Here is a 27,285-nt window from a genome sequence, read left to right as displayed (position 1 = left end):
TTCTTCAAAAAGCGGGAGAAGAGAGTTTCCAGCGCGCGAGGCTCGAGCAGCAGATTAAAGAGGAGCGGCGACGTCACATCACTGAAGTCGTAGCGCGCGGGCAGAACTACTGTGTGGAGCTCGAGCTGCAGTTCACAGGGAAGAAGTGACGCACGCGGCGCGAGGAGAGAGCAGGTAAAGAGACGGCCGACATGTTTGTAGGACCTGCTGTCCGCCTCTAGGTGTCCTGATGACGGCGGAGCCCGCGACCCGGCGGCCGGCTGGGGGTGTTTGTCTCCCTCTATCGTTGTCGAACATTTAATAACCAAGAACATACATTTGGAACGGGAGGCGGTGTTGTGTGTTGTCATTTTCATTTTAAACTCGTTTTCCGTTCGAAAGTCTAAACGAAACTGGGCACAACTGGTTTGTAATAAAGACGGTGACTGTTGTTTTCTAGGCCAGACGTCCATTTTACCACCGCGCCCTTTGTTTCCTCTTCTTTGGAGACTGTGAAGCGGTTCATGTTTTAATAACTCTTCTGACTTCATTACTATCTGTTCCAATGAGTTAATTCTTCTAATAAGCGCGTTCCTCCTGTCGACTTGGTCGTTGACATTGTAAGATAATGGTTTCTAGTGTATTAACCGCCTTGAAAACAAACGACACCTCCTGGTCTCTGGCCTGTAAGTTTGCTAGCTGCTAAAGTTAAAGGGGGATGCCGTCGATTTTGAACAATTCCCCATGTCGTGTGGGTTCTACTACTAGGCTTTATTAAATATAGCTTTTCAGTTTATTTTTCTCCATTTTATTTTCTATGGGATCTTGTTCGCTCGTTAGGAAATGCATTTACTCAAGATTAGGACTATTATCGTGTTTACGGTGTCCTGGTTGTTAATGTTATCATCCATGTGATCCAGGACCAGAGCAGGTTATTAATAATATGGAAACATCATATTGCCCCCCCCTCTTAAATGCGATGAGTGCGATAGTAAATATACAATGTACATGTGGTTCAAATGAGTACTGAGTAATCAGATGTATGTACAGAGTTTTATTAATATGTACAGTGATACAGGTATAAAGACACTGGTAGTAAGTCATACTGGCCAGCAATATAACTAGTAAGAGTAAGTAAGGGACTATATAGATGTATACTATCTACAGATATGTAAAGTATTGTTATGCCGAAATATAAAGACTGATGTAGATATATATATAGAAAGAAAATAAATATAACCTTACTGTCATGCACTTGTCCTAATAAACTAACCCACACTGTAGCACTCAACACTTTGATGAACATTGTTACTCAGCTGATAGAGTTGTGCCCTTCCTGATGACTTGTCGTACAGAACTTGTAAGTCGCTTTGGATAAAAGCGTTTCAGCTAAATGACTAAATGTAAATATAGACTCTAGATGTACATCTTGTGGCTCAGAAGGTCTACATCAGGGGTCAGCAACCTTTTTGACATAGAGTGCCTGTTTGAAATATAGTTGTAACTAGTGTGCCTCAACAATATTCCATGCATCGTAATTTTTTTCTTCTTATAATCAGGTATTTTTAATGATTATCTTTACATTATTACATCATTGTTATTATTAACAATATTATTATGATGGTTGTATCAACCCTAAATCTGAGTTGGGGGGGGGATGCAATGCAGACAAACAGCTGCATACAGTGCGACCATTTCACTCACATTTGCCCATTCATTTTTGGACACATCACACACCATCTGTGTGTACTGTACGTGTGCTGTCATAGCTCCACCTACAGGCCTAATGGAGAACACCAGGATGTGAATGGAGGGTGAATGTGAGGTATATCGTGTAAATAAGTTTTGATTGATCGCAAGACTACACTGTACATTTTTTTATAATAATAAGTTACCACAACTTACAAATATTTTACTGTGCATTACGGTTTTCGGTTTTCAACCCATAATAAGTTAACGGAAAAATAAGTACACAACCACATTATTTCAACCTAATAAAACTATGTTTATTGTCATTGTTTTAAGAACACAAGTTGACTTGGTAATACTCACATTTTGAGTAAAAAAATGGCCTTTAACATGTGCAATGTTCAATGAAATAGAAAAATAAATAATACAATTGGTTGATTAATCCCACTGGTCACAATGGTGACCGTAATAATGTTTTTGTTATAAGGCTCTGCAAATGTTACTGAATGATGTAGCAATGTATTTCCAGCTAAATTGAAATAATAAACAAATAAAGGGTCTCAATTAAATATGTGGTAGTAAAAAGAACCTGTGGGAGGATTTCAACAAGATAAATGCGACAACAGTGCAAAATATTTCACTATAATATTTTAAAGCAAAAAAATATATAATTATTTTTATTTTTTATTTTTTTAATGCTGCCCTCTGTGCCTATGAAAATGCCCACGCGTGCCTAGGGTTGCCTACCCCTGGTCTACATGTTGAGCCCCCTTGCTTCAGTGTCCTACCTCTGCCGGCATGGGTTCGAGTCCTGCCGGAGCTTTCTTTTGAACGAGTCTCCCTCCTTCTGAGCCTCCAACTCTCTGTGAAGAAAAAGTACTAAATGTGATCAACTGCCAATTGATTTCTTATCAAAAGGAAAAGTGGCAGTTATTTAAAATAAACAAACAAATTAGAAGGCCATCAATATAAAATGCAGCATAAATCAAACTAACACGCACTGTACTGTTTCAAAACAACACTGCTGTTTATTCTATTTTTAAAATACATACATTGTCGGTCTACATTTGTCTACATTTATTTAGACTAACATTATTTAATATTGAGTGCAACACAGTAATTGTGAAACTGTGGTGGAGGCATAAAAGAAAAAAATGTTTGTTTCCTGTTGGTTGTCAGTTAATGCCATCGGTAGGGAGGGAATTTATTTTATATTTTCCCACGGCGACTATGGATAGGGAATTTCTTTTTTAATTAAAATGTTCACGACAACACGGATGCATGTACTCTGCCAGCATGTTTACGGTAATATCCATAATGCTAAAGGGTTGACAAAGATTTTTATGAAACTTTATTGTAAATGTTTTTTGATTTTTAATATTTATTTTTAAAACTCATAAAATAAATTGGGTCGCACCTAAATCGGCAGGGTCGGTCGGCAACCGGAACCTTTTTCTTTTAGGCCTAAGTTGGAACAGTCTATGGGTTGGGGGTCCGCACTGACAATTTAGCGTGTGGTACCTTCGGACCTTCTCGACTCTTAACAGAGTTGAATTGAGTTGATGCCATGCAGTGGAAAAGCGGCAATAGTCCCGGTTGGAGTTAGTAAACACAGTTGTGTATGTGTTAGCCTTCTTGGATGTTAACTAAACACCTAGCATTGTCTTTCAACACCTGACCCTGCCTCTCAGACTCCCATTTTCTCTTCTGCTAGGTACGGTAACATTTCATTGGCTGTATTAGAGCTGGCGGGCTACCATAGGTAAACGTGCGTTGTACTTGTAGCGTCACAAACCATGCTAACGTTATGGCAAGATCATGTGTGTAGGCCAATGTAATGTTAATGCCTATGTTTTTAAAGTCGTAATGAAGATTGATTTATATTGCTCTTGCCATTTCCACAAACTGACTGACTACTAGCACCTGCTGCTGCTGCCGGCACACACAAAAAAAGCACACTATACGGAGCCGCTTGCCTGACTGCAGCAGCTTGAATGGGGTGGTGAGGGTCCTTCATTATTCTGCAGGCTCTGGATTTGCACCGCCTATTGTATAAATCCTGCACGGCTGAGGGGTGGTAGTGCAATACCCGTAGTCCATTCTGCTGAGCGCACCACTCTCTGTAGGGCCTTCCTATCCTGGGCCGTGCTGTTTCCAAACCAGGCAGTGATGTTCCCAGTCAGGATGCTCTCTAGTCTCTACAGCCCCGGAATAGAAGTAGTGGAGTATCTTCCCTGATACTCTGAACGTCCTTAATTGTCTCTGGTGGTAGAGGTGCTGTTTTGCCTTTTTTTTACCACAGTGTCTATTGCCTCTTTTCCACTGCATGGTACCGACTCTACTCGCTTTTGGTACTTTGTTCATTTTCCACTGCAGATGGTCAGTGTTGCTGGTCTTCATAGCGAGGGCGTGTACAGCCTAGTTCACAATACAGGTGTTCTCTCCTCATAACCTGGTGCACCACACATAACCCCCCGTGTGGCAACAAACCTAAGCCTAAACAATAGTTCCTATTGTAACAGACTAGACTGACAACAACACGTCGTTTGAGTAGATCGAGTAAATTTCACGTGTCCGAGTAAATCCTTAACGAGTCGATTTTCGATTTAATTGTTAACATCCCTAAATGCACTACATTAATCTGTCCGTCAATGACCAGATAGAAGTGACGGAAGGTATTGCTGTCAGTTTACTTTTTAAATTAGAAACGTCAACTCGTCTGTCCAATAAATGGATACTAAATCATTGAAAATAAACAAACTGACGTGACGGTGTATAAATTTACCTGCATCTCGTTAAAGATCAAAGTGAGCTCTGCAGACATTGAGCGTCATTATGTAAAATGTCAGGAGTCTCCTCCTGATACCGCCCGGTGTTATGAGTTTCGTTGGTTGTGGGAAATTCCACATCATGGTGACAACCCTGGTGCCGACTTGCTCATCGGGAGCAGCTTGGGGTTAAGACTAAGTCTTCCTCAAGGACGCTTCGACGCGCTGCTGGGAGGAACCGGGATCGAACTGGAAACCTTGTGATTACGAGACGACCGCGGCTCTACCCCCCTGAGCCACTGGCGTGTTGTCATAGTGGCGTGTTGTCATGGTGACAGCTACAGAAAGCCCTGTATTTGTTGTTTATAGTTTTTGATGTTCTGTCTTTTCTCTCCTTTTTTCAAATTTTCTTTTTTTAAACAGCCTGTTTCCATGGAGGGTGAGGTGGTTTCCATGGAGGGTGAGGCCCACGCCTTGGTTCCAGATGGAGAAGTTGTGCCCGAGGAGGACGTGCAGGGCACAGAGCTGCTCCTGATGGCGCCACAGGAAGAAGAGTTGGTCGGTAACGTGCAGATGATGGTGATGGACGCTCTGGATCCCGCTCTGCTGCAGATGAAGACGGAGGTCTTGGAAGGCGGCGGCACGGTGACCGTTACTGGAGGAGACGACGGTCAGATCATCACTCTCCAGGTTGGTGTGATGTGTGGACTGCATCGCACCCTGCGTGCCCGACTGGCAAATAACCGAATGTATTGTGCAGGACGACCAGCCCCTTTGTAGGAAATGTAACCTTAGTGTTTGTTACTGCTTCAGCATTAGCTCTTAGCTCAACGTTAGCTGCAACATGCTTAGCATTGAGGTGATAACGTAGGCTTATTGCAAAGTATATTTGCAAACACAACCGTTCTCGTATGAAAACTTCCATCTGTTTTTTTATATATCTAAATCTCCCATTCAACGGGCCAAGCAACGCAGTCTGAACTTATCCCGTGTTGTAGCCTACAACCAGGGCTGTGCAGTGCGAGATGTATGTTGCACGTGCTACAGCAACATCGATCTGTGCGATGAATGGATTTACTTCAGTAGCACTGGCACTGGCATTCGGTTCATATCGATACTCTTATTTTGAAAATCCTGTGGAGTGTCTCATTTCCGCCCCAAGCGCAGCTCCAGCCATAATATCTATGGCTCCGGCAGCTAGCAGAGTTCGGTTCATATCGATACTCTTATTTTGAAATTCCCGTTGCAATTCGGCGAGTCGTATCCGCCCAGTCCGTGCTAATGTCTGCATTAAAGCCGAGCAGCGCTACACAGCAGTGCGCCTATTTTGCAACCCGAAATAAGTCTGTGGTGCGTTTTTTTCTCTCACAACGGGTCAAATGCATCTAACATGCTTTGCATCGTCGCCATTCCTTTATGCCCACATCGCCCGAAATTAATGTTACGTTAGCGTAAGCTAACAAGCTAATCCTGATCAGAGGCAGCCATAGAGAGAACAGCAGAAAGTGGGGACTTGGGAAGGGGGAGGGGGCACTCTCCCTTTCTCTGTGCGTTTGGAAAGACGATGAAGTCGGGAGTATATTTATTATAGTAAACTGAGGATGGACAGATAATGTTGACATTCAAATATAAAAATAATAATAAATGAATTCATGATCATCATGCAACATAAAACAATTGTAGAAACAGTTTGGGAGAGGAAGGGGTTTTAGGTTAGAGTTGTGATTTCCAAAAAAAATTACGTGGACGTTTAAAGCTCAATATATCAAAACGTGGCACTTTACAGTGAACAGGAGGTCTATTTGTATTAAACAATAGATGGTGATTCCCACCCCTAGTAGATTCCATACACCCAACACCAAATCCCATAATTCCTTACACGTAACGTGTCTGGCTGTGTGATGTCAACTTGTCAGCATGAAAATGACAGCCAAACATGGCACTGCAACTAAATAACACAAATACAATAGGCACATTTGTGACTGTTACAAATAGAACACGTTTTATACTTGTGCTACAAGATTTTGGCCTGTGCTACAAAACTATCAACCCCTGTAGCACCAGTGCTATGTGCAAAAAAAGTTAACGTACAGCCCTGCCTACAACTGTCTCACGTCACCCAATTGAACGCTGTGAAATTGAGGCGAATTTCTGGAAATATGACTAGGGCTAAACGGGTTAAGTGTAAGCCAGTCATTTGAGCAGGTCAGATGAGGTCCATAATTCCAATCTAGCATTCCTGTGATATAAATGGTGGCAATATTAAAGGTATTATAGATAACATTCAGCCACTAGAGCACCACTGTGTCCTTTATCCAATCGGGTGCATTCAACATGGGGAAAGTGGAAATAAACGACAACATTAATTTGGGACCCGTATTTTTTCTTAATGATAAATTAATTAGTCAACTATTTGGGGGGGGGGGGGGGGGAGCTCTGTGGCTGTATTATAATAAAATAAAAAAGATTCCGCTATATAAAATGTTATCTATAGCACCTTTTAACTCAACATAGGGCTGGGCGATTAATCGATTTTATTGATTGATTCGAATGAATGATTTAGGACTATTTAGGATTAAAAAAGTGATGTTTGGGTAAAGTTAGATTTGCACTTTATTAATCCCAATAGGGAAATTCATTCTTGTTTGATGATCAAGAGGCACCGTCCTTTTATTTGTTTTAAGTGATGTTTGGTGAAAAAGCAAGTTATTGCACTATTAATCCCAATAGGGACATTCATCTTTGTTTGATCAAGAGTAACATTTTATATATATTTTTTCAAGTGAAGATTGGTGAAAGTTAGGTTTGCACTTCAATCCCAATAGGGAAATTCATCTTGGTTTGATTTTTTTGTGTAAAATAAAAACAAAGCTTATTTGAATGATTTCCTTGGCGTTTTGAGTTTCCAAGAGAAAGAAATCAATTAAAATCGGACGTGGTGTGAAAAAGAGTTTATTTTTAGGCCATATCGCCCCCCAGCCCTAACGCAACATTAACCTTTTTAATTCCACTCTCCTTCCAGGTGGTGAACATGGAGGAGCAGACGGGCGCGGCACTGGACCTGGGTCTCCTCCAGGTGGTGCAGGTCCCGGTCGGCGGCACCACCGTGGAGGAGCTGCAGGCCGGCTTTGTGGACATCTCGGCAGAATCTGACCCACTCATCTGTCACACTCTGCCCCTGCCCGAGGGCTTCCAGGTTAGTGCCCCTGCCCGAGTGCTTCCAGGTTAGTTAGTTATCTACCACCCTGCCTGAGGGCTTCCAGGTTAGTTAGTTATCTACCACCCTGCCCGAGGGCTTCCAGGTTAGTTAGTTATCTACCACCCTGCCTGAGGGCTTCCAGGTTAGTTAGTTAGTTATCTACCACCCTGCCCGAGGGCTTCCAGGTTAGTTAGTTAGTTATCTACCACCCTGCCCGAGGGCTTCCAGGTTAGTTAGTTATCTACCACCCTGCCCGAGGGCTTCCAGGTTAGTTAGTTAGTTATCTACCACCCTGCCCGAGGGCTTCCAGGTTAGTTAGTTATCTACCACCCTGCCCAAGGGCTTCCAGGTTAGTTAGTTATCTACCACCCTGCCAGAGGGCTTCCAGGTTAGTTAGTTATCTACCACCCTGCCCGAGGGCTTCCAGGTTAGTTAGTTATCTACCACCCTGCCCGAGGGCTTCCAGGTTAGTTAGTTAGTTATCTACCACCCTGCCCGAGGGCTTCCAGGTTAGTTAGTTATCTACCACCCTGCCCGAGGGCTTCCAGGTTAGTTAGTTAGTTATCTACCACCCTTACCCCATGCTCAGTATGCTCAGCATATTCTTACTGTATTTATTTCTGTATTTTATTTCATTTCATTTTATCCTATTTTATTTTACTCTACTCTTATCCTAGGCAACTTGATTTGATTTGTGTTATTATTCTAATTTGTGACCTGTCCTGTCTAAATGTTTAAATGTTGAGCGATTTGCAGTGTCTAATTTCCCACGGGATAATAAAAGTATTTCTATTCTATTCTATAGTTGGTTAGTTATCTACCACCCTGCCCGAGGGCTTCCAGGTTAGTTAGTTATCTACCACTGGAGACCACCGCTCTAACCCTCTGCCCGTCCCGCTCCAGGTGGTGAAGGTGGGCGCTAACGGAGAGGTGGAGACGGTGGAGCAGGAGGAGCTGCGGGCCGTGCACGAGGCGCTGCAGCCGCCCCAGGAGGAGCAGGAGCCCGTGGAGCCCCCGCAGGACGACATCAACTGGGCCAAGGACCCCGACTACCTGCCCCACCAGCTGGCCTTCCGCCGGGGCAAGAAGGGCAAGAAGAGCCGGCTGCGCTACACGGAGGGCGAGCGCGACATGGACGTCTCCGTCTACGACTTCGAGGAGGAGCAGCAGGAGGGGCTGCTGTCGGAGGTCAACGCGGAGAAGGTCGTGGGCAACATGAAGCCGCCCAAGCCCACCAAGATCAAGAAGAAAGGTCAGAGGTCGAGCTTGGTTTTTTTTGGTGTGGCTACGTAACTTGTATAATCTTGTAATCTCAGTGTTTCCCACAGGATCTTGTGAGACTGTGGTGGGTGAACCTCGGACCCTCTAGGGGGGTCGGGGGCATCGCCCCCCCCCCCCCCCCGTAACGTTTTAGTTTTTTTTGTACATTTTAAAGTTAAATGCATCAATCTGGTGCACTTTGAGGGCAAAATAAAGAGGCTAGATCTGTGATGAACTTTGTGCTCAAAACACAAAATCGACTCGCTAGACGGGGGTGGGCATTATGCGGCTCTTTAGCCAATCAGGTGTGGCTCCCTGTTAAAAAAAAATTTAATATTTTTTTTTAACATCTTATTTTGGAGATCGCGGTCATATTGTGACATTGAAATGAGAAAATATTTCATCAACTAAAATATACGTCGCACCTCTCCCTGCCGTCTGCAAGTGGCTAATCTTGAGTTTCCGACCCCCCCCAGTAAGCTAACCATGGATCAATTAAAAAAAATGGAAAGTCAGAGGAAAATAGGGTTTAATTCAGCGTGGACAGATTAATTTGCTTTCACGACTAACGATGCAGGCTTACCTGTATACCTGATATGTGGCGAGAAATTTGCGAACATAAAATGTACTTTTTATTTTATAAATGTTCCACAAATAAGGGAAGGCAGGGGAGGAAATTAGGCCATTTTACTCGCCAAATGAGAGTATTTTTTATGTTTGGCGAGTGATTCATGAAGAGCACTCGCCAGTCTGGCGAGTAAAGACAATCGCCAGAGCCAACGTTACGGTAGCCAGTCACAAAGATATAAAACACTAGATGGCTCAAGGCGGAGTCTCCTGCGTACTTTAGCAGCAGATGACACGCGTGAAAAACATGATCCAATTCTCAGCTGAGTTCTCACTCGCTGTCTCTTGCTCACAGCTGCTGCACGCCTTGCCCCTCCCTCTCCCAGAGCCCATGTCAACAAATGCTCCGGCAAGACTCGAGTACCCAGTCAACTGTTCACGTTAGTTTAATACATGAGGCATTGTCTAACGTTATCTAGCTGGCTAGCTACTGATATCAAAGTCTGATATCATCAATTTTATTTTGTGGGAGGGGGAAAAAATGGCTCTTTTGATAGTTAAGGTTGCTGACCCCTGGACTAGAGCATGCATTTGAGCCATCAAAGAAATGAAGCAAAAGTGGTTACCAGTGTTGAACTGGTTTATTTTTTAGAAAATAAAAGAATATGCTGGATTACTATTACGACTACTAACACTGCCAATACTACTGATACATCCCTATTGGCAAACTTTATATTGAAAAAAAACATTAACAAATCTTATTTTTTTTATTTTCGGTTCATTATAAAACTGTGGCGGGACAAATTAGACTGGCGGGCCGCCACAGTCTAGGTAATTAATGGGAAACACTGAATCTAGATCGGGGTGAGCGAGATGTGACGAGGACGGGCAGATCGATACATCTCGACGCGAAACATTTGATTGAAAAGTTAAATCAAATGTGATGCAGTGTTATGAGACGAGTGTCTTCCTGTTGGTGAATGGATTCATTGGTTGATTTATTCTTAGTCGACCAAGGCTTTGTCAGTCACTTTTAGCTCAGAACAATCTCCTAAAAAGTTTAGATTTTAGGAATGGATAGATGCCTATGTGCATACGAGGCAGCAGCTATTGCTTGTTTACTAATTGGTTAAGTCCTAGCATATTTTCAAAAAATTTGCCTAAATGGAAGATTGCTCAGTGTATTTATTGAGTATGAATAAATATTGAGTAGTTGAAGGAACACGCCAACTTTTGGGGAAATTAGCTTACCGTAATTCCTCTAATAGTAACCCCGGCTTGTATTTGTTTCAACTGTAGCGGGTACCAGGCTTGTATTAAGAGGGAGGCCTATATTTCAATTTTTCAAACTGATCATAATGAATAAATCAACATTTTGTGTCAGTTTGAACCCAGTAAAATGTACTGGGTTCATTTATTGAAACCAAGTACTGTATGAAATAGTAAACAGTGCAATTACAGGTGGTCACTGGTCATTTCAACGTTTTCAAAATGAAATCAAGTAACTAGCTCAGTATGCAGCTCAGTATATTAGTAACCCGGCTTGTATTAGGAGGCCGGCTTATATTTGCTTAGCTCAAGAGCGCACCCGGCCATTAATAGAGACCCGGCTTGTATTTGAGACCCGGTTACTATTAGAGGAATTACGGTATTTGCCATCTACCCTGGAGTTAGACAAGCAGATGCATGTTTATTATCATTCACTGGAAGTAGGTGTGCCAGTGTAGCCTAGTTCCCAATGGTCACGAAATACACTCTAAATACAACTCAAACTTTCCTGTAACCATGTTGTGACCTGTGTATTTACCACGTGGAGAAATAAAAAAATTATAATTAGACATTTTCGTTTTCTAAGCAGATATATACTCTGAATTTTTTTTTGCCAAACCACTGCTGCCTGGGCGCAGTGATTTCATCACCTCAAAATCCCATTTTTTTTTTTAAAACTGGTATGTATCTGCTTGTCTAACTTCAGGATAGACGGCAAATAAGCTAATTTCCCAGAAAGTTGGCATGTTCCTTTAAACTCATTTACAGTGTCGTCAAGATGTTACATTCACAAGTGTCCGTGTTAATAAATACAGAAACATCGAACAATTAAGAGCATTAAAAAATATATATAATAATTTGATCAATGCCATAAACAGGGTTCCCACGGACCTGGAAAACATGGGATTCATGGGATTAATTTTCCAGGTATGGAAAGGCATGGAAACTGAGCAAAAGTGACCAATTACATGGAAATAGAAACAGTTGTCCTGGAAAATTTTATTGGATGATGTGTAATAAAATTTAACTATTGAGCACAGAATTAACATGAGTTTATAAAAACCCTTTACACGTGAGCAGCTTTTACTGTAGATGGAAATGGATGATCCCATGTTGTAGAGCATGCTCTTGGCATCCTATATGGTATATTGGATGTTGGAATTTGATGCAGACATGCTCCCCTGTTTTGCAGCTTGAGCAAGACAGTGGGGTGCTGTTCTGCAGCTTGATGCCCCTCAGACATGCCCAGACATGTCAGTTGATTGATAGTCAGCATTTATATATTAGAGAGGGCTTAGTTGATCCCCTCAGTCTGTGTGCGCGTCCCTGATCACAAGTAAGTGTTAAATATGTGTATAATGAGGACGCTTAGTTATATATGTATATAGTTAATCTATATACCAGATATACCAGGGCTGATTTCAAGTAGATCTCGATTAATAAAATTTGATTATGGAGGAGAGAAGAGGACAGGATGAGAGGAGAGGAGTGGAAGAGAGAACATATATCAATCCCAGTGCTCATGTGTTCCAGTTCAATAAATTGTTGTTAATCTACAGCTTGTTGCATTATTTCATGCATTGATATTATCAATAAGACATAATCTCTAAGCATTTACAATGTAGACTTGACTGGCACATCTTTTTTTTTTTGATCCACTTTTTCTCCCATTTTCTATATTTTCTCCCATCCCAATTTCGTATCTTCCAATTCAACCCTCCCCTGTCACGAACGCTGTTTCTTGCCTCCCACAAGCCGGCTGCAATGTGGACTAAGTCATACATAGCACAAGTCCCCTCCGGTACTTGAGGTAACGGCAGTCGCATCTTTTCACCTGCGCAGCTCGATCTCTCAGTGGCGAGGAGTAACGCGTGCGAGGCTCACGCTGCCCCCGACACTTCCTGATTCTACTGCGCAGGCGCACCAACCGACCTGTAGGAGTCGCTGTCCACAACGCCCGATCCCCACCCATCAGTTTCCCACCCCCTAATACGGCCAATGTGTATTAGTATGAACGACCAGCTAAACTGAAAGCAATGTGGAGCGCTGGGCTCGAACAGGCGAGCCCAGCGTCTCCGCATTCGTGGCGAGCGCCTTGCCCACTACGCCACGTAGCCACCCACTGGCACATCTTTTAAATCAAGTAAGTAGTCGGGTGTCCTAGGGGGTTGCGTGTGTGTGTGAGGGGAGGGGGGCGCGGATGGGGGCGGAAAACTTCAGGGGCCTATAGATCATCACTTAATATGGTACCTGGAAAATCAGGAGGTAGTATGGAAAAAAATTTCAAGGCAAGCGTGGGAACCCTGATAAAAGTTAATACCCCGCATTATTACTTCTGGATGTTTGCTTTTTGGTTTCTCTTCCCTCGTGGAAAGGCCTCTTCCTGGTCTCTGCGACCTCTTGACCCCTTCAGTGACCTCGTCTCTGTGCAGCTACACGTGTCCTAACTAGGGATGCACCGAATGGGAAATTCTTGGCCGAAAAACCGATACCGAAAATAGGAAACAGTTGGCCGAAAACCGAATGCCGAAAATGATTAATATATATATATATATATATATTTTTTTTTAAGCTACCTGATTATGGCAAAAGACATGATTATGGCTAAACTTTACTTAAATAATATTAATAATCACTATTATGGGCCCATAAAACATTTATTCAGCACTTTTGAATGCATACATTAATTCCAGACTGTTAAGACTAAAAGACTACAACGATTGATGACGACTTCCTGTCCTCGCATTTCCATTTCCGGTTTAACGATACATTTTCAACAACAGATTGCTGCTAATTAAACACTTCATTTAAACGGAGTAACGTTAACGTTATGTCGAGTTCATACGTGTAGTGTAGTATGAACTCGTCATAGCGTTAACATTACTCAGTGTCCACTGTTGCTGCCACCGTTGCGTCGCAAATGGATGGTACACTGTTAGCTCCGTAGCTAATCCGCTCCTAGACTACTGATAGCAGTACCGTTAACGTCGGAGCTGATCAATACTCCGGTTTTTTCTAATTTAGTTAAGAACCAGGTTTCGGGGGGCATCCCTCTCCCAAGAGGAGTTAGTTATCACAGGCTGTAGAATGCAGGAAGAGCTGCCAAGCTGCTCACGTTACATGTTGCGCATGCTACCGGTATGTCTGTAGTCGCGTTTTGATGACGTCATCACAACAACACGTTATTTGACTTTCGGTCATATATTTTCGGTGTTCGGCCGAAAGAGCCGTTTTAACCATTTTCGGCCGATAATTTTCGGTAGCCGAATTTTCGGTGCATCCCTAGTCCTAACCCTCGTCTCTCTGCAGGTGTGAAGAAGACCTTCCAGTGTGAGCTGTGCAGCTACACGTGTCCCCGACGCTCCAACCTGGACCGACACATGAAGAGCCACACGGACGAGAGGCCGCACAAGTGTCACCTGTGTGGGAGAGCCTTCAGGACGGTCACCCTGCTGAGGAACCACCTGAACACACACACGGGTACAGTGGAGTGGCCATGGTGTAGTGATAATACTAGTAATGTGATTGATTGAAAACTTTATTAACAGATTGCAGAATGGGTACAGTACAGCTCAATACTAACTACTGCTCAGAGGATGAAGACTAGAGAAAGACTTTCGTCTTGTTTACATCAGGGTCCTCTATTTTCAATTCATCAAGACTGTGTAAGAAAAAGAGACTATAAAAAAAGAGGGGGGAGAAACTGTACATTGGAGGGGGTTTGGTGGGTGATTTTGACATTTACCGGGACCAGTTTCTAATTGCAGCCACCCGTAGGTGCTCTTTGAGAGCGGTTTTGAAGGAGGGTAGGGATTCACTCCTTTACAGCTGTGGGTAGGGCGTTCCACATTGATGTGGCATAATTGCGAAGGGTTTTTAGTCCCTTGTTTGAGCTGAATCTGGGTTGGAACGTGATTTGTGGAACTCCCTCTGCTGTCGTGGTATTCACTGACCTTTTTTACGAAGTATTTCAACATGTATGGGTATCATCGTGGTGGTGTAGTGTATTTTGTAGACCAGGCCCATTGTAAGTTGGTATGGCGGAGTTTGTCATTAGCTATGTTCAGCCTGGCTGGGGCTAGCCATGGTCTAGTGTGGTATGGTTGGGTTTTGTCATTAGCTATGTTCAGCCTGGCTGGGGCTAGCCATGGTCTAGTGTGGTATGGTTGGGTTTTGTCATTAGCTATGTTCAGCCTGGCTGGGGCTAGCCATGGTCTAGCGTGGTGTGGTTGGGTTTTGTCATTAGCTATGTTCATGCTATGTTCTAGCTGCTGGAGACGATGACTTGGTGTTAGAAATAGGGAACTCTTTAGCCTGTATCGTGTGGTCTGGATTAAAACCTGGTTTTGAGACCCTGTTTGCAGGAAGGGTCGTCACGTCGGAATACAGAGTTCTATGCTCTGCTTGGTAAATCAAATCAAATCAAATTTATTTATAGGGCCCGACAACACACGTTAATGTCCCCATGGGCCGTACAGATCTTCTTTAAACAAGTCAAGAAGAAAACATAACAAAGTCAAGAACAGAACAAGAACACCATAAGGTCCAAACATTTTTAGATGAATGCAAATAAATGAAAGAATGCAAGCACTCCCAGACATACCCCACGCGAAGGTCACTAAAACCTAACGATAGGGAAAAAAGCTCCACAGGCAGTGTGGAGGAGAGAAACCTTAGAAGGGCCATTCAAGGGGGGATCTCCCTTCTTAGATGTTGGTGATAGTAGTGTTGCAGACGGACAGTTGGTAAGCATGCACTCATGTGTGTAGTGGAACACAGATGAGTGCATGCAATAGCAACTGTACATTTTGAAAAATTAAAGATAGAGCTAATAGCGATAGCAACTGAACATTTTGAAAGATTAAAGATAGAGCTGATAGCGAATCTATTTGAGGCACAGGGGCGGCGCAAAGAGGGTCACGTCCTCCCCGTCTTAGTCAAGGGACATTTAACACTCCGGTCGTTGCTCAGGGACAGCTGTAGACAGGGAGATAGGGGGCGGCGCAGTTGGGTTAAAGCCTGCAGGGGAAAGGGGAAGTATACGTGCAACATGTAAACTACATTAATTTTGGACCTGCCACATTCTTTTTAATGATAAATTCATTAATCGCAAATGATTTAATTATTATTATCGTACATACAATGTTATTAATGTCAGGAAATCCAAACTAAATCTTTAACTTTAACTCTTTCAGGCACGCGGCCTCATAAGTGTGGGGACTGCGACATGGCCTTTGTGACCAGCGGGGAGTTGGTCCGGCACCGTCGCTACAAACACACTCACGAGAAGCCCTTCAAGTGCTCCATGTGCGACTACGCCAGTGTGGAGGCGAGTACATAATAATATTATAAAGCGCTTTTCAGGAACCCACAGACGCTGACAATGAGCAAAGCAAATGAACAGAGAAACTGAGAACCACAGGGAATAAGCAACAGTATGAAGACACAGGACATACAACCACGGGTAACGGATACAGAGTCCAGTAGGGGAACAGTCGGAGAAGTAAGGAAACAGAGGGGGGGGGGGGGGGGGGGGGCGTGAGAGAAAGTAGGGGAGGGGAGGGAGGTGGTGGGTTGGAGGAGGGTGGTGGTGGGTGGGGAAGGTTGTGTGCTTGGGAGAACAGGTAGGTTTTGAGTCGGGATTTAAAGGTGGAGAGTCTCGGACAGTCTGAGGGGGGGTGTTCCAAATTCCCGCCCCCTGCTCCTCCTCCAATCACCACTGCTGCTCTCCTCTGGATGTCCCACGGTGCGTTGTGGTGTTAAGTCTCTCTCTCCTCCAGGTCAGTAAGCTGAAGAGACACATCCGCTCTCACACGGGAGAACGGCCCTTCCAGTGCAGTCTGTGCAGCTACGCCAGCAGGGACACCTACAAGCTCAAGAGACACATGAGGACGCACTCAGGTAACACACACACTCAGGTAACACACACACACACACTCGGGTAACACACACACACTCAGGTAACACACACACTCAGGTAACACACACACTCAGGTAACACACACACACTCGGGTAACACACACACTCGGGTAACACACGCACTCAGGTAACACACACACTCGGGTAACGCACACACTCGGGTAACACACGCACTCGGGTAACACGCACTCGGGTAACACGCACTCGGGTAACACGCACTCGGGTAACGCACGCACTCGGGTAACACACGCACTCGGGTAACACACGCACTCAGGTAACACACACACACTCGGGTAACACACACACACTCGGGTAACACACACACACTCGGGTAACACACACTCAAGTAACGCACACGCACTCAGGTAACACACGCACTCGGGTAACACACGCACTCGGGTAACACACGCACTCGGGTAACACACACACACTCGGGTAACACACACACACTCGGGTAACGCACACACTCTGGTAACGCACACTCAGGTAACGCACACACTCGGGTAACACACACACTCGGGTAACGCACACACTCGGGTAACACCAAAAAATAAACAAATTTCTCCCTTCAAGTTCAAATCTCGTGTTTTTATGTAAATTAGAAAATACTGTGACAGCCCTAACACCTACATGCTATAAGTTGTTCAACAAAACGTTTTGTTTCTCTCCACCTCGCAGGCGAGAAGCCCTACGAGTGCTACATCTGCCACGCCCGCTTCACCCAGAGCGGCACCATGAAGATGCACATCCTGCAGAAACACACCGAGAACGTGGCCAAGTTCCACTGTCCCCACTGTGACACGGTCATCGCTCGCAAGAGTGACCTGGGTGAGTTCCACTGTCCTCACTGTGACACGGTCATCGCTCGCAAGAGTGACCTGGGTGAGTTCCACCGTCCCCACTGTGACACTGTCATCGCTCGCAAGAGTGACCTGGGTGAGTTCCACTGTCCCCACTGTGACACTGTCATCGCTCGCAAGAGTGACCTGGGTGAGTTCCACTGTCCCCACTGTGACACTGTCATCGCTCGCAAGAGTGACCTGGGTGAGTTCCACTGTCCTCACTGTGACACGGTCATCAAGAGTGACCTGGGTGAGTTCCACTGTCCCCACTGTGACACTGTCATCGCTCGCAAGAGTGACCTGGGTGAGTTCCACTGTCCTCACTGTGACACGGTCATCGCTCGCAAGAGTGACCTGGGTGAGTTCCACTGTCCCCACTGTGACACGGGTCATCGCTCGCAAGAGTGACCTGGGTGAGTTCCACTGTCCTCACTGTGACACGGTCATCGCTCGCAAGAGTGACCTGGGTGAGTTCCACTGTCCCCACTGTGACACGGTCATCGCTCGCAAGAGTGACCTGGGTGAGTTCCACTGTCCCCACTGTGACACGGTCATCGCTCGCAAGAGTGACCTGGGTGAGTTCCACTGTGACACGGGTCATCAAGAGTGACCTGGGTGAGTTCCACTGTGACACGGTAGGGGTGGACGGTATGGTCTAAAATGTATATCACAGTATAATTTGAAGCATAGACGGTAACGGTATATATCACGGTATCAGTTTTTTTTTTTTGCCCGATAGGCAGGCTATATAAAGTGACATCCTCAAGGCATGTAGATTTATAATATTTTAACTTAAAACTAGGCTACTTTTGCGTATACAGTCATTATATTCCAAATAAAATAAGTCCTGAGTCGAGACTCCGTGCTGCTCCCAACGAATCCCAATAGTATGCAACTGCAGAGCCGCAGAGCAGGGGCGCTTTCAGGTCCGGTCACAGGCCCGCTCAACAGCGACCCCCACCCAACCGCTGAATTGGAGTATTGCACTGTGCAGGCACAGCTGTCCAGCTCTGCGGCTCTGCAGCTGCATGCCATTCGCAAATCCAGCATCCAGCTCCCGCTGCCCAGCTGTCGTTATCAGAGCACTACACACATCGTAATGTTCTCAGCAAACTGTAGTTGTTAAAAATGCCAGGAACTCCTTAGAGCTGCTCTACCGGTTACAAGGTATAGTCAAAATCCATACCGTAGAGCAAATTCATACCGTTTATACCGTCCACCCCTATGACATGGTCATCGCTCGCAAGAGTGACCTGGGTGAGTTCCACTGTCCCCACTGTGACACGGGTTAGGGCTGGGCGATATGGCCAAAAATGTTCACGATAACATTTTTCATATCGATAATTATCGATGTTTTTATTAGTATTACATAATTTAAAATTATTATTTAAACAACATCCCATCTTTACTTTATATATACGTTTGATGTTGGTTTATTTTTACTGTTTGCATACGAGGTAGGTCCGTGAATTCTTTTGATAACAATTAGTGGCCCGCATAAAGTTTGGGAACCACTGCCATACCTCACCATACCTCAGTCTCTAGAACAGGGTTTCCCAAAGTTTTCAGGCCGCGACCCCCGAAATAACAGTGTCGGAGAGCCACGACCCCCACTATTATAGGAGGTATAAAAAAAATTTGTGTAAATTATTTTTAATTAAATCTTAAAATGGTTGAAACATGCAAACGTTCAAATGCACACACTAATGAGCATTGGAGGCTTTTAACCAGAAATCATTCAGGCCAGGAAATATAGTGTGAAATATAGCCCCAGTCAGGCCACTTTTTAAGCGGGGGGTCTGGGGGTCCCCCACCAGGAAATTCTTTGTTACAAAGACTTAATTTCCTGCATTCTGGTGCAGGAATTGTTTTATTTGTACCCTTTAACACTATGACGACCGGCGCGGCCCGTGGATTTAGGCCTCAGAGGACAGCAGAAAGTAAACAAACCGATGAACTTTCAAAGAGCTTTATATATCATTTATAGTATTGCTATCTGTCCATTCTCATTGTCACTTGAGTGCATAAACCGTGCCTTCATAATGGCTGAAAGAAAATAAAAATCCATCGGTTGGTTGTCATTTTATAGCGTCGTGAATATAAGGTATAACACACTTTTCGTCTAGGCTTTTCTGCAGGAAGCTAGATAATAGGCTAAACGTTGGCGCCGTTATATCAAACGCCATTTCTGCTGTATATATACGAATGAAATAAAACAAACTGCGTAGCATCCGGACTATTGCAGAGCATCTATGGATGAAATGGGGGCGGCGGGGAACGCCGATTACTATTATTGATCCGCAATACAGTGTGCGTTCAATATAGCATTTTCATTGACCAATCACGTTGCGTTATAAAACAATGTCCAATCCAGCTGTAATTTGGCGTAATATTATCCTACAGTCAGGCCATGTGATCGCCGGCAGCATTTCCTCACCAGTCATTGGATTCTGGTAGATCGATATGCACATTGGCTAATCATAAATCCCATTATTCCACGCAGAAAAAACCGCTCGCCAAACTGATCCAAGATGGAGGATGTTCGGCTGGGATCAAGGAACTATGATCCGCCCACAGAATTGTACTTTTTTATTATTTTTAAAATTCACATTGATACTGCAGTGGAGCGATGGCGCCCCTAAGCGGTATGGCCGGTACTGCATGTTTCGAAAATCAAATATGTGAAAAGATGCTGGTAGTGGATCGGGTACCTAAGATCCGTTATAAATATGGAATATAACAATAACAACTCGTCACGTATATACTCGTGGCTCTGGTCCACATCGCGCTTTTTCAAAACACGTATATATACGTGGACGGGCGGCATAGTGTTAAATGCCAGTGTTTGTGATGACATTACTGCATTAAAAAAAGGGGGTTGGAAAACTTTTTTTTTTTTTTTTTTATCATCATCTGGCGACCCCCCCCCCCCACGGCGGCTCGCGACCCCCACTTTGGGAACCCCTGCTCTAGAAGACCCCTGATGGGGGCCATAATATCGGTCTGACCCTGATGTCTCCTGCCTCCAGGGGTTCACTTGAGGAAGCAGCACTCCTTCATCGAGACGGGCAAGAAGTGTCGTTACTGCGACGTGGTTTTCCACGAGCGCTACGCTCTGATCCAGCACCAGAAGTCTCACAAGAACGAGAAGCGCTTCAAGTGCGACCAGTGTGACTACTGCTGCAGACAGGTACGAGCTGGACACCACCTTAACCCTTTGTCGTGGCAGTGACTTCTGTGTTGTCGCAGTGAAAGGGTTAACCCTTTGGTAGTGTGGTAGTGAAAGGGTTAAACTATCCTTTTTCTGTGACCCCTGACCTCTCAGGAGCGTCACATGATCATGCACAAGCGGACGCACACGGGCGAGAAGCCGTACGCCTGCAGTGGCTGCGAGAAGACGTTCCGGCAGAAGCAGCTGCTGGACATGCACTTCAAGAGATACCACGACCCCAGCTTCACCCCCACGGCCTTTGTGTGCAGCAGGTGCTGCAAGACCTTCACACGCAGGGTAACACACACACACACACAGGGTAACACACACACACGCAGGGTAGGACACGCACACCTGTGCACCTGAAACGCGTTTAACATACAGCTTCATCAGGTTCTAAACGGAACAGGATAACGATCTGTATAGTCAAAGTTAGCGATGCCGCAATCGGTATCGGCCGATATTCAGTATAAATATAAGATTGGGGGCATTATTCTTATAATGCTTTCTAGTCGTCGATTGCGAAAACCATGAGCCAATTCTCAGCGGAGTTGGGTGTCATTGTCACACGCTAACTAACCTAACGTGTCGGTGTGGAACTATTACAACGTGTCTGAGACCGATGCAACAAATGCCATCTGCAATGTATGCCAGGATAAAATACCTTGTGGGGGGAAGCAATGTAAAGTTTCAACACAACAAATTTAATAAGACACTTGAAGTCCCGTCACCCAGAGGAGCGTGGAGAGTTTGTTAAGCTTACCGCGGAGTACAAAGAAAAGGCAGAGAAAGAACCATAACGGCCGCAAACGCAAACCCATTTAGAGAGCACCCGTGTGTATAACCGTGATGGTCAGAAGGCTTAAGGCCTCTACATGCTACATCAACTTCAAAGCAACTGCAACACAACATCAGCGCGATTTCAACGCGGTTGTTGCAGAGGGTCTTGTAGACTGTGTTGCGAGGATGTTGCGTACCTCTCCCCAAAATCTAATCTAAACAACCGTTGCGTTGATATTGCGTAGCAGTGATTGGTTGGTATTGAATGGGGGCGGGGCTGTCATAGAATAATATTGGTCCTGCAGCGAGGAATACCATCCTCCATTGTTGTAGCCAGCCAGCTAGCGTTGATGATGCTATTCAATGTTCTATCATACCCAACTAACGTCAATGCCATTCAGAATTTATTAACATAGCTACAACAACACACAGTAACGTTAATATAATTACATGCATCATTGTTTACAATGAACGGTGGGGCAGTTCGAAAGGACTGGACACGGACAAGTTGTTGAACAGCAATCAATTAATTTAATATTAACCGGTAGTTCGAGCTGCATTTTCGTGCCTACAACCACAGCCACAGAGATATATCCAGCTTTGACGAGCTCTCTCCTCCTGCCGATTAAATTCAGCAGCTCTTCCTCGACCTCGAGTGCCTGTAGCTGCCTGCATTTGCACAAAGGCGTCCATCCCTAATTTAATGACATCATCACTCTGTCCTCAGACCACCATGTTATTAATGACATCACTGTCCTCTCCTCAGACCACCATGTTATTAATGACATCACTGTCCTCTCCTCAGACCACCATGTTATTAATGACATCACTGTCCTCTCCTCAGACCACCATGCTGCGTCACGCTGACCACTGTACCGGCGAGGACACAGGGGACGAGAACGAGGCTCAGCCTAAGAAAGCGCGAAGAGGGAGGAAGAAGAAGATGCGTAACAGGAGGGGAGACGACGATGACGATGATGAAGAAGATAATGAAGAAGATTATACCGGTATAATATATATATCACTTCACATAAACTACTGGTATAATATATATATATAATATCACTTCACATAAACTACTAGTATAATAACACTTCACATAAACTACTAGTATAATATATATAATATCACTTCACATAAACTACTGGTATAATATATATATATATAATATCACTTCACATAAACTACTGGTATAATATATATATAATATCACTTCACATAAACTACTGGTATAATATATATATAATATCACTTCACATAAACTACTGGTATAATATAAATATATATATATATAATATCACTTCACATAAACTACTGGTATAATATATATATAATATCACTTCACATAAACTACTGGTATAATATATATATAATATCACTTCACATAAACTACTAGTATAATATATATATATATCACTTCACATAAACTACTGGTATATATTAGTGGTGGGACTCTTGTCGCGTCGGAAATGATGTTATAGATTTACCAATGAAAAAGGTGTTTAGCCGCTCATACCTTTAAAAGCGTGGGGCATAGGCCTGCCACGATAACACATTTTGCTGGGCGATTAATTGCCCCCGAAAATATCGCGATAAGCGATATTATTGCGACCGGTTAGAGAATATTTTTGAGAAATTTATTTCCCAAAACTTTTATTTTGAAGCTCACAGCTCAGTCTTTTCCGGTGTTTAAGACTTTTATTTTGAAGCCCACCGACCGGACCGGAAGTATTGTTGTGATTATCCTAGCCGACAACTTGTCTCGTCCGGTTCTGTGTTTTTTAGTTTTAACGTTAGCTACTAACGTTAGATGCAGCTACTACAGGCAATCAACGATGTTGAGGAAGCGTCAAAGCAGTATATAATAGAATAGCTGTGGTGCGTAGGCACTGCAGCACGACTCGAAAACGACCTGTTATAATAAATTAATTCATGTTTAACTTGTCCCCGTCTCCAGTCCTTTGACTAGCCCCACCCGTTCATTGTAAACAATGATGCATGTAATGCATGTAATTGTATTAACGTTATTCTGTGTTATTCTAACGTTGCACTACAAATAACGCTACTTGGTTAAAAGGAGCAACACTATTGAGAAATGTAGTTAAGCTATGTGGCGTTGCCCCACGGAGCTCCTGTGCTGTGCTCTGTAGTAAAGCCAGCGGCCCGCCTCCCAACACGGACAGTGACTGACGAGGGGCACTGGTTCCGCCTCATTAAAGCAAACGCGCAAATAGCAATTAATCGCGCCCGTCAAAATCATTGCATTCATTTTAATTATCGCGGCAATTAATCGATTTATTGCTTATCGCGGCAGGCCTAGTGGGGCAGCACGAATTCATTGGCTCTCTACATACTGGCCACAGCGCTAAAATAGTGTGGAGAGAGGCCTGGCACAGTGTTAACATAGTGTGTGGAGAGAGGTCTGGCACAGTGCTAACATAGTGTGGAGAGAGGTCTGGCACAGTGCTAACATAGTGTGGAGAGAGGTCTGGCACAGTGCTAACATAGTGTGGAGAGAGGCCTGGCACATGGCTAACATAAGGCGTGTTCGAGATTGATTTCGGCTCGCCTCGAAAGTAGACTAGTTCAGCCGGGGGAGGAGTCAGAACGTCCGACACTTCAGATTTGACGACAGCTTCTCGCATGGCAGATATCGCGTTTGCACACACACATACACACCTGTCCAGCTCATTATAATGCGAGGGCCGCGTGCACAATTAGATTAGATTCAAATGTACAGCACACCATATACCTGCTATAGTGGAATATACTATTCATATATACCTTAATGTATACCATCTTGTTGCGCGCTCCTGACCACCGCAGCGCACACACGCACACACTGCTGAATAATTCTGTTTTGCATCAATATATATATACTGTATATTGAGGCAAAACAGAATTATATATATTTATGCAAAACAGACTACGTGTGTGTCAGGTAGGGGTGGACGGTATGGTCTAAAATTTATATCACGGTATTATTTGAAGCATAGACGGTAACGGTATATATCACGGTATCATCGTTTTTGATAAATTTTTATTTTTACATTCTAACCGCCATGCAGCGCGCTTGGCGAGGCCGTAGTAAAACCTGCGCAGATCTGCGTCCGCCTCGCCAATCTCGAACACGCCTACAGTGTGGAGAGAGGTCTGGCTACGTGAAACTAGTTTGCTCCTAACCAAGAAGACTGAAATTAATATACCCTTCTCCCTTTTCCTCAGAGGGAGAAACTGAGTTGGATGCGATTGAAGAGGAGGATGAGCTCCTGGCGGAGGTAGAACAGGCCCCAGCGGTCATAGCCATCCCTGCCCCCACAGAGCCTCCAGCCAAGAGGAAACGTGGGCGTCCGCCCAAGAACAAACTCACTAGTAAGTCTTCATACAGAACTATCCTGTCAGTGGAACTCACTAGTAAGTCTCTACAGAACCATCCTGTCAGTGGAACTCACTAGTAAGTCTCTACAGAACCATCCTGTCAGTGGAACTCACTAGTAAGTCTTCATACAGAACCATCCTGTCAGTGGAACTCACTAGTAAGTCTTCATACAGAACCATCCCGTCAGTGGAACTCACTAGTAAGTCTCTACAGAACCATCCTGTCAGTGGAACTCACTAGTAAGTCTTCATACAGAACCATCCCGTCAGTGGAACTCACTAGTAAGTCTCTACAGAACCATCCTGTCAGTGGAACTCACTAGTAAGTCTTCATACAGAACCATCCCGTCAGTGGAACTCACTAGTAAGTCTTCATACAGAACCATCCTGTCAGTGGAACTCACTAGTAAGTCTCTACAGAACCATCCTGTCAGTGGAACTCACTAGTAAGTCTCTACAGAACCATCCTGTCAGTGGAACTCTCTAGTAAGTCTCTACAGAACCATCCTGTCAGTGGAATAAATCACTGCCTCTAGGTGGCGGTATTAGGGATGGGTACCGAATTCGGTACTTTTGAGGTACCGAACCGAAACACGTCGGTACTACCGAGTATCGAAGCAAGTGAGAAACCTAAAAAAAATAAATAAAAAAATAAATATATATTTTTTTTTTTTTTTTTTTTTTACTTTTTTTTTTTTCATGTCAACGTTCACACGCACAATATATGCTTACCTAGGATTTGACTTGATTCAACAACAAAGCAGTCGGAGCAATGACAAGCCGAAAACTGTCGAAATTGTAGTTATTTGAAGTTTGGATTTTTTTTTTACGACTGAATTAAATTTCTTGAGACTAAAGTACCGAAAAAAGGTACCGTTGGGTACCGGTATCGATTCACAGGTACCGGTATCGGTTCAAATGTGAAAGGTACCCATCCCTAGGCGGTATACACATGAGAACAGTCAGTAACCACTTTACAGAATAAATCACTGCCTCTAGGTGGCGGTATACACATGAGAACAGTCAGTAACCACTTTACAGAATAAATCCCTGCCTCTAGGTGGCGGTATACACATGAGAACAGTCAGTAACCACTTTATGATCTTTATTTTTTTTTTTAAATGTATATAAACAAGCCAGTCCTTGCAGCAAATCTCATCCCCTCTCTCTCAACAGCTGCGGCCATCATCCGTGTTGAGGATGAGGTCACCGGCCAGGTGGATGACATCATTGTGAAGAAGGAGATGGGGGCGGGGGACCAGGGGGGGCAGCAGGGGGAGGGGGGGGAGGAGGAGGGGGGCATTGAGGAGGTGACTGTGGGAGTAGTAACTGTGGAGCCGCTGCTGCTGCTGGAGAGTTCAGCCGAGCCGGCGGAGGAGACCACGCTGGACATCCAGCTGTCGGAGCCCAATGGAGAGCTGACCCCCGAGATGATCCTCAGCATGATGGACCGGTGATGAAGCCCCCCCCGTCTGCGTCCGGTGGGGTCATCCGATGACCTCCAAACAAAACACAGAGTCCGTCGAGGCTGTGATCACGTGGGACGTTCACGTTCTCTCTACGCACGCCGACCGCCTCACGTCCGAGCGCAAGAAGACGTCTGATCTGATCACGGCCGTATTAAACATCACAGCGATGTTTGAACAACCCAAGCTTTGAACAACCCAAGCTCCTTTCAGTCATGGTCCAGTAAAACAGACACACGGACCCATAATGCACAGCTTCTCCCAGGTCTCTGGCGTACTGTACACACACAGACACCTGTATAACTTAAGATCCGCTCTTTCTTATGTAAATTATGACGCCTGGAACTAGTTTTTGAACAGATTTTTTATGGTTTTTAAACTGCTTGTAACCCTTGTGTTGAGGCTCCTTTTCTGCATCAGACTGTAAAAAAAGAAAAAGAAAAAACCAAAGGCCCTTAATTGTGTTTTTCTCATACGCTACACATTTCCACCGTGAGGAAGGAATCTTGTTTATATCATCATGTACTCATTCCACTCTTACTCCTGTTTATATGGTTTCCGTGGCGATCGACTCATCTCAAACCCCGTCCTTCTTTTCTCAATCCTCCAATTGGACGACTGTGAAAAGAGGGTGGGGTTTGAGGCCGTCGGCCGCGTTTTGTTTTGAGTTTCCCTCTAGTGAAGAACGATGCAAGTCTTCTATCTGAATTGTGTTTTTAACAGGAGAGATATGGAGCGAAATATGAAATGTGCTATTTTAAAAAAAGTAGTTAAGTGAGAGAAAATATCCAGTTTTTATTATTACTTTTTTTTTTTTTTTTTTTTTTTTTTTTTTAATACCAATGGTGGTAAAATCGTAGAGGCTTCAGTGGCAAAGTAATGATGGGATGGAAGATGGAGATTCTTTGACTGTACAGCCAATAAAAAACTAAAACGTACAACCATGACTTGAGTGAC

At 44.3% G+C, this 27,285-nt stretch overlaps 1 protein-coding gene across 1 annotated transcript; it reads left to right on the top strand.

Moving 5' to 3' along the window:
* On the top strand, nt 1-27,153 carry LOC311223090 (transcriptional repressor CTCF-like). The gene is made up of 13 exons (XM_084307829.1): nt 1-174; nt 4,860-5,126; nt 7,459-7,632; nt 8,539-8,887; nt 14,041-14,211; nt 15,927-16,060; nt 16,512-16,632; nt 17,330-17,479; nt 20,523-20,683; nt 20,819-21,001; nt 22,329-22,491; nt 24,710-24,856; nt 26,039-27,153. The coding sequence occupies exons 2-13, from the start codon at nt 4,869-4,871 to the stop codon at nt 26,317-26,319; spliced, it is 2,292 nt and encodes a 763-aa protein (XP_084163955.1). The 5' UTR covers nt 1-174; nt 4,860-4,868; the 3' UTR covers nt 26,320-27,153.
* The last annotated feature ends 132 nt before the right edge of the window (nt 27,154-27,285 follow it).

This window comes from Notolepis coatsorum, assembly GCF_963971535.1.
Source record: "Notolepis coatsorum genome assembly, chromosome: 2".
NCBI classification, from domain to species: domain Eukaryota; kingdom Metazoa; phylum Chordata; class Actinopteri; order Aulopiformes; family Paralepididae; genus Notolepis; species Notolepis coatsorum.
This window is presented reverse-complemented; position numbering and strand designations above follow the sequence as displayed.

Bases quoted from the DNA above. Each gene is read 5' to 3' on its own strand.
- LOC311223090 (XM_084307829.1), top strand. From the start codon at position 4,869: ATGGAGGGTGAGGTGGTTTCCATGGAGGGTGAGGCCCACGCCTTGGTT. The intron at 8,888-14,040 runs GTCAGAGGTCGA...GTCTCTCTGCAG, and splicing joins CACCAAGATCAAGAAGAAAG to GTGTGAAGAAGACCTTCCAG. The intron at 21,002-22,328 runs GTAACACACACA...TCCTCTCCTCAG, and splicing joins GCAAGACCTTCACACGCAGG to ACCACCATGCTGCGTCACGC.